This window comes from Rosa rugosa, chromosome 4, assembly GCF_958449725.1.
Source record: "Rosa rugosa chromosome 4, drRosRugo1.1, whole genome shotgun sequence".
Taxonomy (NCBI): Eukaryota; Viridiplantae; Streptophyta; class Magnoliopsida; order Rosales; family Rosaceae; genus Rosa; species Rosa rugosa.
Genome location: NC_084823.1, coordinates 144236 through 156212, shown reverse-complemented (window position 1 = coordinate 156212; position 11977 = coordinate 144236). Strand labels below are relative to the sequence as shown.

The window sequence follows — 11977 nt, the reverse complement described above, 5'->3', positions numbered from 1 at the left end:
ACGTATATTTCTTAACACCATCGTCCAAGAACTCGACAGATGCCGGACGCACCCATGCGCAGCACTTGTGCGCAGCAGTTCACACAACAGAATTTGCTTTTATGCCGTTGTGGTTTGAATTTTCATACAACGGTTTTGTAGTTTAGCTGTTGTGTGATTAAAAGTAAGACAATTGTGTTCTAGTATTTTCTGTTGTGTGATTTAGAGTAAGACAACTATGTTCTAGTATTTTCTGTTGTATGAGCTTAAAACTAGACGACGTTACTTATTGAAATCCATTGTGTGATATCTAGAACTGCGTTGTGTGAATACCCAAATTTTGAATAGGTATAAATTAATAGTGAACAATTGGAATACAAATTGAATGCAAACCATCAAATGATCAATATTTGTACCAAAAGCATTGTGATACATCAATTCATCAAATATTGAATTTAAGGAACATTGTTAAAACATTGATACATCTCATAGACTAAGAAGCTTTTAAGTTTTCTGGCTAAGTTTTACATGATGAAAGAAAATATAGCTTGCTGCAATGCCGGGTACTCCATGCTTGATCTTCCAATGACTCTTTATGCAACAATCCACCATATAGTTCCTGACACAATTTACAAATGAAATGAAAACAAAAGGGATTATGCCTTACTACATAACAATGCTCTATAGTAATGTTCATTCTTGCATAGCACACTTAAAAGAAGACATATATACTCCTCAAAGTTTTGTATTGCTTGTTTAGAAAAATTATGGAGTCAAGAGAAATCACCTGAAAAACCTACACCAAATATGCATCAAAAATGAGATTCTCTGCCTTGAAAGTTTCCCAAAACTGATAATTTCATAAAAACACACACAACAGGGAGAATCACTCAAAGTTACCTCCAATGGAGAAGATCATAGTGGTACAACAGTTCCATCAAGCTACTGAACCCGAGTGCTTCTCTCCAACACATCTATTGCACCCTGCCATAATGTAGCACCTCATTTTAGAAGTGAAATCTTAAACATTCTGAGGAAATTGAAAGAAAAATGGAGTGCAAGAACATACGATTGTCCCTGTTAATGTTCAAAGTTGTAACCACATAAATAAAATGAACCATTTCAAGTCTACAGTTTGGTTTACCTAGTAAATCCATATTACTTGATCCCACACTTCAAGATGCTTCAGGAAGCCCCATTTTCTCAACTAAAACCTGAAACGACAGTGAACCAAAGTTAACAATATGACTTGCTTTCATAGGACGGAAATACTTGACAAACAGATCCTCCTAAAGCAAAAAATCAGACTCAGTTTTTTTTTATTTTCCCTGAAACTAGGAATTAATGATATGACCCCAACAAGTTTAAGTTGTGCATCCGAATTCAATACAACCCCATAGAGGTTTTCATCAATCAACCAACCCAGATTAAATAAATTAAGCAAAAACTATTGTACGTTTTATAAGTTTCATTTTGTACTCAGACATAAAAACCATTGTAAAATATCAAAATGTTCAAAGTAAAATACATAAAGTAAACTTGAGAGAAAAATACAAAAATGATAGATATACCAAACTTGTTACTCAAATATGAAATGGCCATTGTCAGCCCTATGAACAGGTTTAATGGTCAACTGTAATTTGGCGAATATGGGCAATGCACACATACAAAACAAATAATGCTTCTTCAGCAGTCTTCAAGTGCAAACTATATACATGGAATACTTATTATTTCAAGAGAGACAATAAATGTTACCTTGATTACTGTATGATTGGGCATCCATTGCAGAGAAACCAGAGTCAAAAACTTTGTTAGATAAATTATTTAAGATTGTTTAACAATTGATATACACAGAAAATAACAAGATAAAGACACGCCAAACCTGTTTTGCATATTGGGTATGCGTTCCAGGCTTCCTCTTGCTGAAATAAAAGGTTTTACAAGTAAGATAATGTAACTCGGAGATTCACAACAATTGACAGCATGAAGTGTATTGATCAATGATCCACAAGCATAGATCTACCATTCTAAAGAGATCACAATCACTGATTGTGGTAGTCAATCAATGACCAATACATATCAATTTTAAAAAGAAATATAGTTCTATCAATTTCCTTGAGTAATATTTAAACTATAGAAATTTATTACTTGACAAAATGAAATAATTCAAAATTTTTAAAGTGAACATCATAAAAATCTGTATCATAACTTGAACATTGTTGAGCTAACCCAGTCATTGCTAACCCTTACTTGTTGCATAGGTGCCCTGTTTATTGTCCAGAGTTCAGAGCATGATGTCTTTATTTCGGAGCAGCTTTGTTGGGTTCTGTTGGAAAATGGGGGATTACGGTTCCCAGAGCTCTGTTGCTTATCATAATTTATCTCCTAATATTTATCACAACTTTCTTTAAAAACTCAACACACGTGTGAAGTTTGTCTAGTGTCTTTTTACCAAATAAAAAAGAAAAAAAGAAAAAAAAAAGGAACAGTTCAAATGATAAACAAAATTTTGGGAGACAGTTCTCTATTAAAACGTAACTCAAGAACTCAAAGCCAGCAACAATTGTATTGTTGTCATAAAAAAAAAAAAAAAAAACCATTATCGATTTGAGTCTCAGAAATACGTACTCAAGATGATGATGATGATGCGCAAATAATATGCATCCATGTGTTCTGACATCATGACATTATGTTTGATTGCCACCAAAAGTTGACAGCGATTGTCAGATCATCACTATCCACCTGGTGGAACCTGTAGAGAACAGAAATAGCAATTAGGAAAGAAATAGTTGCAATATGTTCACAGAGAGAGAGAGAGAGAGAGCACGCCTAACAAAATACTGTTCATGGATTTTAAATCTTACCAGCCTTCAGGAATAAATAGTGCATCCCCTGCATGAAGAATGCGAGTACTCCATTGAAGATTCTGCTCTTCGATAATTAGAAAAGTCAATGTTGTCTAAAGGAACAGAATTGCCAAGAGGGGGTACAATTCAACTATTGGAAGACTGCACATAAAGTAAGTAGAAAAAGAAAAGATAGAAAATAGACTAGAAGCATAAACTTTCAAGTAGGTAGAGAAAAGAAAAGAGATTTGATCTGCATTCATACTCTGCTGAAAGTACCGTACCTATGATTTGATGCCTCCCCATATATTGGCATAGGGTATAACACCAGAGCTGCTGAAGGAGGCCATAAAACCACTGTGAAGCATACAAGTTTGTTTTAGAAAAAAAAAAAGAGAACTCTAATAGACAATAGTCGTGCAAAATTGAACAAACTTCTTTCTTCAATCCAAGTCATTCTTTATATAAACATATATAATCACTATGAAGTTGGAAGCAGCCCAATACATTCAAAAGATCAGAGAAAATTATTTGACCTTGTTTACAGCAAGAAACTAAGCAGAGAAGGCTATGGTGTGGATCATAGTGAGTGCTTGATCTAGCTTGAGCATTGTTCATCCAGAGGTTGACAGGAATTAGTGATTTATCCTCCAAAAATGTAGGGCTATAGAAAACAACCAGTGGACATTTGTGATTAACAATGAGAAAATTAACAAAGTAACAAAGTAAACTATATCCTACATAACAGTTTTTATTTTCCACAAGACCAATGTATCCACTCTCACTCTACATCCAGAACTAATGCTTCTCCTCAAAATTTCACCTTCCAGTATTGAGTTAATAGCTATTACCTAGCCTTCACCTTCCAAAACTAATGTAGTCAATCTAATCCCAGGTCTAACAGAAACCACAAACAAGGGTCTCACCTTTACTTGATATTGAGCAACCAAAGACAAGATAGTTAAACTAAACCTTAACTTGTTGCTTAATTGCTACCGAGATTCTTGATTAACACAACTGCAAATATTTTTACTGCAGAAAAACCTTGTGATCTGCATGTATTCTGTTTTCAACTAATGCATATAAAATTGACAACCTAAAATTTCACATTGAGTAAAGAGACCTACAAACCAAACCACATTGAGTAAAAAGCGGTTGCAGAGATAATATCAGTGATTGAAACAATGATGGTTTCTGGTTGCAATTGCTGAAAGAAAATCAATTCCAATTGAATAGAAAGACTGAAAGATTTCTTCAAAAAAAAAAAAAGACTGCAAGAGAGGTTTGATTATTACCTGGAGAAGATGATTGAGGCCTTGAGAGCTTCCCGTTCTCTTTCTAGTTCTCTGTGAAGAAGAAGAAGGCGCTTAGCTTCTCAAACACATTATAGCTACCTCAAAACCCATTACAGATACCTCAAACACAACCCCCAAAACCCAGAAACACAACCCACAAAACCCAATGGCTTTCAATTTATGAGCAAATCAGCAACTACCCAAAACAAAATCAGAAACAAAATACCCATCACTCCATCAACAACTACAAGATTATCCACAAGTCATCGACTACCCAATGCCCATCACTCCATCGTCTCCAAATTACACAAACACCCATTGCAATATCGAAAACCTTGGGTTCAGTTCATCATCTGACAAAGGCAATTTCTACTAAAATCAAGAACAAAAGAGCTACTAGCGGTCCAGAAAAGTAAAATCAACAACGAAGGAATCTAAAAAGCAATGAACATGAAGCGAATTTCAAGCAAAATTGAGAGGATAAAGATGAAAGTGATACCATCGGGGTGGGAGGAGAAAAGAGAAGGAGGAAGGGCAAGGCGGAGCTCCGGTGTGGACTGCGTCTTTGGCGGATCTGGTGAATTTGAGAAGAGAGATGAGAGAACAGGTGTGAATGAAGAGAAGAAGAGAAGAAATACCCAGTGCGGATCTTGCAAAGAATGAGATTTATCTTCTCTCTGGGGCTGAAGAAATAGCCTAATCAAGTAGAACCCAACTCGATTGGTCAGAACCCAAATCCCCCATTTCAGCAGAATGAAAAACCCCCAACTCGAACCCTAATCGAGTAGAACCCAAATCGAACCCTAATCGAATAGAACCTAAATCCAGACTTTGAAAGATGGTGATTTGTGATGGCTAAGTGTTTTGAGAAGATGGTGAAGAAAAGCTCCAGATTTTGCTCGAAATGAAGAAAAGCTCGAGGTTTCTCTCTCAGATAGGAAAATGGCCAAGGCGTTAACTTTGTTTGAGTGTGCCCTATAGTTGGCTAAGGCAATAGGCATTAACTTTTTTTTTTTTTTTTTAAACACAGACAGACAATGTATAGATACGTTTACGTTGTCTGATTTGTTACATAGCTGAGGGAATAAAAGATAGAAATTTCCCGCCTCTGCAATCAAAATGTTAGGTTTCGCGCTTAGGCTAGTCATTTCTCATTCACACAACAGAAATAGTTCATTCTGTTGTTGGAACTTGCAAGCATAACAAACAATTGAAGCCAAATTTTCTCGTTTTGGGGGGAATGAATGTCATTTTGGAGCCATCTCCAAATTTTGGTACTCACTTGCACAATAGGACATTAAAAACCATTGTATGATGATTTGCAGGTATACTCCTACAACGGAAGTAACTAAACTGTTGTCCAATTTAATAGCATCTAGGGTACAATTTGGAGCCAAATTTGACTCGATGGTAGAAGGGAAATATGCCGGTCTTTTTTTTCATTCAGACAACAGATAATCTTTCTTTCCGTTGTGCCATCACCTCATAACTAGAAGTTTTAGAATTTGAGCATCATTATACAACGAAGATTTATTAAATATGTTGTATGATTCAATTGTCGTCAACAGACAACAGAGGATTTGTTCTCCGTTGTGTGATCACCGTTGTGTGATGCAGTTTTTGGTGTAGTGCATAATGTGATTGGGCATACCAGTAAAATTAGATTTAGTAAGGGTTAGCCTACCTGCCCTTGAGAGTGTTCCTTTCTTCCACCCAGACAACTTATTTGATAATTTAAGTAAAAGTTCTTTTGCATTTATAGGATCCTTCCAAAAAATAACATTATGGATACCCAAATACTTACCTATTGTAGCCTTTTGCTGAATATTCAGAATATTTACAATATCATTTTTTAGACTAGAATTGACATTTGGAGAAAAATAGATAGAAGATTTATGATAATTGATTTTCTGACCTGAAGCAGCAACAAAGAGGTTAAGAATTTTTGAAATGTTCCTTGCTCCTTTCTTAGTAGCCTTAGCAAAATTAGACAGTCATCAGCAAACATGAGGTTAGAAATTCTAAAACCATGTGGTGAAGATAGAAGGCCAACTTGTGATTTATGGTTGATAGCCAGAGCATTTAGGTGCCATTAGAGGCTCCATAACTAAGATAAAAATATAGGGTGAGAGGGGGTCACCCTGTCTAATACCTCTAGTTGGTTTGAACCAACCAGAGGGACTGCCATTAACTATAATTGAGAAAGAGGCAGAAGATAACTGCTACACGTGATGGCTTTTCAGAACATAATTAATTAATCAATTGTTCGATTAATTAATACAACTTTTTTTATTTCTTTATTATTATTTTTCTTTTTCTTCTTCCGATCTTAAAACACATCCGGATGCATCGTCTTGGAATAGTCAGATTCGGCTTCCTCGCTTGTGTTGGTCATAGTTGACCGCATTGACTTTTTCATCATTTTATCGGAAACGCCAATTTGCTCCAATTTCACCTCATTTTATCTTGTTTCTGCAACTCCACCTATTTTCTACAAAATAAATATAAAAAAATTAATCACATATTTATTAGCTTGAGGATTAACTTAATCCATGTGTTTAGAATGTAATTACGCTCATGAAAATGTCTTTGGGCACATGCTAATGGTAAATGTCTTGTGGTGCTAATGAACAAGAAGGTTAAAAATATAAATAGGTTCAAAGTGACAATCTAGCTAATGGTAAATGTCTTTGGGCACATGCATCTTTGGCCATGGTGGTAAATAGCTCTAATGCTTCATCCTTTCTATCTAGTTGTAAGCTAATAAGTAGCCGTGAGAGGTCTCAGACAAGTTCTAAAGATACGTGATGTCGTGAAATTGTACACACATGTAAGAAAAAGTGAATGAACAATGCATATACTATAAATATAGGCACAAAGTCTCACAAATAAGGGTATGTAAGTCAATCAAATCTTTAATATGCTTTTCTAACTATAATGAACTAACCCACCTATAGGCTATGAGCACACATATAGTTAAGCATAGATCACATACACACTTAATTACAAAAACAACTTCGAAACTACCAAACCCGTGGGTAACCAACCACTTTCTCCTCTCTTCCTCTCTTTTACTTAATGTTTATTATGTTTATGACTTTGATGTATGTAACTATGGGTTGTGAGTGGAATAAATTTGGGGCTAGGGAATGTGATGCTATGTTTCTAAATGAATATGCATATTTTGAATCCTTTAGTTACTTTACTTTAATGCTTTCTTACATTTGTTTTTGAATTTTTCACCTAGAAGCATGTTGTAGGAATTAATGAAATTGGAAACTAAAGCTTGACAATCTTTTGTAACCGAGAAGCATGTGTAGCTAATAGGATGGTAGTCTAGTTTATTCCTACGGATAGAACTAGATTGCTTGTGTTCCTTACCTTAAAATTAATGCTTGGTGTTGTGAGTTTAAGAGTTGAGAGGCCTTAGGGTTTGCCTCATCAAAGCCCTTTTATGTTTTAACAAATGCAAATGGGACTAAGGTTGTGTAATCTAGCTTTGCTTTAGCGACATGGTTAGGTTGCATAATTAGTTGGTATCTCGGTTTCTCTAGCGAAAACCGAGGGGAAATTTATCAAAGCATGTTATTATTAGAAAATGGGTTACAATAAATGCATGAGGGAGGTTATGTGCGAACCCTAAAATCTATTTATCCCATTGATCAAAGTCCCTATTTTTATTAGCTTAGTTTATTTTATTTTATTTTTTTGAAAGGGGGTTAAGAGCCCCATTAGATGTTATTATTGATGGAATTATTATACCGCGAGGGGGACGTGGTGCCTAAGTCTCTATTTTTATTAGCTTAGTTTACTTTATAAAAATTAAAATTAACCAAGCCATTCACTACCACAATATGATCTTTAGCTTCCAAAGGGGTAAGGCTGTGAACTTGTAAAAAGATAGATTTACATGTGTTTTCTAGTTTTTATTTTCACGGTAATCTAGCGTAGGGTAGAGTTACTCAATCCATTGCTTATGATACTCTCATTTTCCCTTTACTTAGATTTGTCCTCCTATACTTGGCAGTAGGGCACATCACATCAAATTTGCACATATTTTCTACTCGATAACATCCCAGTCAGTATTCAAGTTCATTAGATTGTGCATTGAATTTTCCAGTTTATATCATATTTTACACTTTTATATAGAATAGAGAGAAGCTAAATCTAGGTTTTAAACAGATTGCTAAGAGAGATGTATAAATATGGTGGAAGGACGAATGCCAAAAAAAATGGTAGGAAAATTAGAATACTTTGGAAGGAAAATTTATTATTTTGAAGGGAATACTGGGTATGGTCGAATGAATGAAAGAAAATGGCGGGTAAGACTCAAATGGATTAGAATACCCCTGACTTTAGGTGATGTGTCAATTTTTTAATAGAGAAATAGATAGAAAATAGAAAAGTGTAAGACGGTGTAATAGTTGAGTGACTAATGTGATATATTTGAAACTTCGATGACCAAAGTGTCGAACTCATTAAAATTCAGTGATCATTTGTGAAATTCTCCCTAAATTGAAAACGTATCTCTAATGGCTCCCTTATATGATGATAATTCACCAATGCAACATGCAAAATTATATCATAAATGACGAGAATTTCAAAATATATCACATAATAGTTAGTAGAAAAGCTAAGGATTGGACAAGATTGAGTGAAATTGATAAGTATAGGGGGACCCGTGATTAAATGAAAAGTGCAGGAGTGCAAGATGTAAAGGTCAAGGGAGGTAAAATAAAATTTACCTTTTTTTATTAGGGTAACATATAATCATATTGAATAATCACTAACAGTAAGTGCTTAGAATAAACTCAAGTGATAAGGAGGATTAAAGAATTGAGTTACAAATTAGACTAAGTTAGGAGTTTGATTCCCTCATTGCCAAATTACTGCCATAATTGTCACCTAATCAGTATTAACCTCATCAATATACAGTAATCATGAACTATATATTGAGGCCATATCATAGCCACACAAAACCTCAAAGGAGAAAAAAGTTGAGTCATAGATTCATCTAAGGACTCTCAACGCCCTAGAATTGACTACGAGGAGACATATTCTCCTGTAATGTACGTTGTTACGTTCTGCTACCATGTCAGTTCGGTAGTTTCCGCAAAACAGAACATGCAGCTTATGGATGTGGTCACAGCATATCTTTATGGGTCAGGGATCTAGATACATGAAGGTTCCTGATGGACTTCAATTACCAAAGTCAAGTGGCTCTAGACCACGGAGCGCGTTTGCAATAAGGTTGAAATGCTCACTATATGGATTGAAACAATTCGGACGGATATGGTATAACCGTCTAAATGACTACTTGATTGGGAAGAGATATGTCAACAATGAACTATGCCCGTGCGTTTTCATTAAGAAGACAAGTTCCCGAGTTGCCATTGCCGCGATTTATGTTGATGACATGAACTTCATTAGAAGGTCTTGATGAGTTAAGGGAAACCGCTGAACATCTGAAATTCGAGTTTGAGGTGAAAGATCTTTGGAGAACATGGTTTCGTCTTGGTTTCGAACTTGAGCACCGTGTTGATGGTATCTTGATTCACCAATCAGCTTATACCCAAAAGATGCTTAAGCGCTTTAATGAAGATAAAGCTAAGCCTGTGAGCACTCCCATGGTCGTCTGTAATCTTGACCTTAAAAAAGATCATTTTTGTCTCAGAGATGATGACGAAGACGTGTTAGAGGTAGAAGTGTACGTCATACCTACGTGCAATAGGCGCATTATTGTACTTAGCACAATGCACAAGACCAGACATCTCATTTGCTGTGAACTTATTAGCTAGATATAGCTCTACGCCAACGCGACGCCATTGGACTGGCGTAAAAACTATCTTTCGATACTTGAAGGGTACGATAGATATGATCTTGTTCTATCTCTACAGAGAGAAAACGGTGGATGACATGATGGATTCGGACTCACCATGCACCCAAACCATCGCAACCGCCGCTTCTACTACCGGCTGGTGTCCTCTTTCCCCCTTGCGAACCAAGTTCGATCTGAGGACAATTTGGCGGTCTTATTCGCTAAGTCATTGCCTAAATTCACTTTCGAGAAATATGTGAAAAACATTGGTCTACGGAAGTTATCCGAACTCCCATGATTGTAATCATCAAGGGGAGACGCAGACATCATGGGGAGATGTCTACATATTCTGATATTGAAATGTGAAGGGTGTGTTGTACTCTTTTTCTCCTTCGACCAAAGTTATCTTTGTCCCACTCGATTTTTGTTACTCGATAAGGTTTTTGACGAGAAAACGAGAGGAGCATCAACGTTTGGGCGACATAAAGGGGAGTGTTTAAGGATACATGAATTATATGTGTCGGGCCCAAACTCTAATTACTTTTTCAGTTATAATATGTTAGAATTCTCTAGATATCCTAATCAATGTTCGATTAAGTTTTCCTTATATGATTCAGATTCTACAATCCTCTATAAAAAGATACCCCTATTATCAATGAAACACACAATCATTCTCCAGAACCTCTTTACCTAAAACAAGATGGACACTTTTTAATTTTATAAAGAAGCTGATCCTAACCATTTAACAAAGTAGGGGTATCAGCCAAAGACATGGTACAAATATGAATTAAGAAATAAGAAATTAAAAAAAAATTCAATTTTATACGGATTTAATGCAGGCAAGTAAGCCATGCCAGAAAGGTATGATCAAACGGCGAGGATCATCCGCACCTAGCACGTGCGATGTCCTCCCACATTCAATAATCATCAAGGACAGCGACACGCTTCAGAAATGCAGGTATGTGTGACCCTCACTCATTTATAATTACCATCCCATCCAGCAATATTATATTCCCATATTTCGATCCATAATTCCATACAATGAGATCGACATCTACTTTAGTATTAATAATGTTGTACGCATATCTCTCCATCTCTCAATCAGTGAATTAATCAAAACTAGTTTCAGATCGATCAGCTAGCTACCGGCAAGAACACAGATCCATCGAAATTCAAGCATCAATGGAAGGGGTCTCTACAAGCATGTACAAAGGTCTGAGAGGATACTGGCGAAGGAGAGGCTACAAAAAGCTAAGTGGGTCGGGCCGACGCCACAAGAACCGGATGGAGCTGCGTTCACCCCGTAAAAGGCGCGTGTGGCGGATCAAAATGGCTCCCAAGTTGAAGCTGAATTCCCTCAGAAGAATCCCTTCACCCAAGAAGTTTTTGGTTTGGCTTCGAGACGCCTATGTCAAACTCATGCTGAGATTCGCCAACTCGCGGGTGTTCACTACCGCCTACGGTGGTTCCGTATGTCATGGCGCTACTGGTTCATTCGGAAAAGGCCCCCTTAAGGAGTATGATGAGAAGATGATCATCGAGATCTACAAATCCTTGATGCTGGCGCAGGGTCAGTTGGTGCCCCGCGACGCACCTAAACTAGGCTCAGAAATTGTTTACCGCCAGTAAAATACAAGTCAGAAGAATAACCAAAAGTTATGTTTTCATCTTTTCGTTTCACTAGTTTATGCTTTATGCTTTTTCTTCTGCTCTTTTCGCCTAGGTAAATTATTGTAAGCTCACAATTAATAACTAAAAATAGAATGTGTCCTCTTAAGTAATTACTTGAAATTTGACACATAACGGCGGAGCTAGGAAAAAATTATCACGTCATTAATTTCTTTTCTATAGCCTTTAGGGGATGTCTTAAGTCTATTGTTAACTACTCAACTGTTATGTAATAAAAAATAAAAATTGGCACCCTGGTTTATACAAATCACAGCTCATCTTCAAAGAATAAGTTTTTTTTATAATGGACATGTGCATAATAAAAAATTAAAAAAATATATGTTGTTTGCCCAAAAAAAAAGAGTGTCAAT

General features: G+C 36.1%; 1 protein-coding gene and 2 long non-coding RNA genes across 4 annotated transcripts; 1 reads left to right on the top strand and 2 right to left on the bottom strand.

The window, feature by feature from the left end:
* Positions 1-360: 360 nt before the first annotated feature.
* Positions 361-2434, bottom strand: LOC133746580 (uncharacterized). The gene is made up of 4 exons (XR_009864239.1): positions 1735-2434; positions 1124-1193; positions 880-963; positions 361-598 (listed from the first exon to the last, which is right to left on the bottom strand). It is a non-coding gene; the product is annotated as an uncharacterized LOC133746580 (long non-coding RNA).
* Positions 2435-2639: 205 nt separating this feature from the next.
* On the bottom strand, positions 2640-5127 carry LOC133746579 (uncharacterized). 2 transcript variants are annotated; one of them, XR_009864238.1, is made up of 6 exons: positions 4620-5127; positions 4121-4171; positions 3362-3489; positions 3110-3182; positions 2844-2905; positions 2640-2731 (listed from the first exon to the last, which is right to left on the bottom strand). It is a non-coding gene; the product is annotated as an uncharacterized LOC133746579 (long non-coding RNA). The 2 variants fall into 2 exon arrangements; XR_009864237.1 differs by lacking the exons at positions 2640-2731; positions 2844-2905 and adding an exon at positions 2918-2987 and having other exon boundaries at positions 4620-5126.
* A 5819-nt stretch (positions 5128-10946) lies between these two features.
* Positions 10947-11719, top strand: LOC133706556 (uncharacterized). Its single transcript, XM_062132095.1, has one exon. The coding sequence runs from the start codon at positions 11121-11123 to the stop codon at positions 11565-11567; it is 447 nt and encodes a 148-aa protein (XP_061988079.1). The 5' UTR covers positions 10947-11120; the 3' UTR covers positions 11568-11719.
* The last annotated feature ends 258 nt before the right edge of the window (positions 11720-11977 follow it).

Excerpts from the sequence above, each read along its gene's own strand:
- LOC133706556 (XM_062132095.1), top strand. The coding sequence starts at position 11,121 with ATGGAAGGGGTCTCTACAAGCATGTACAAAGGTCTGAGAGGATACTGG.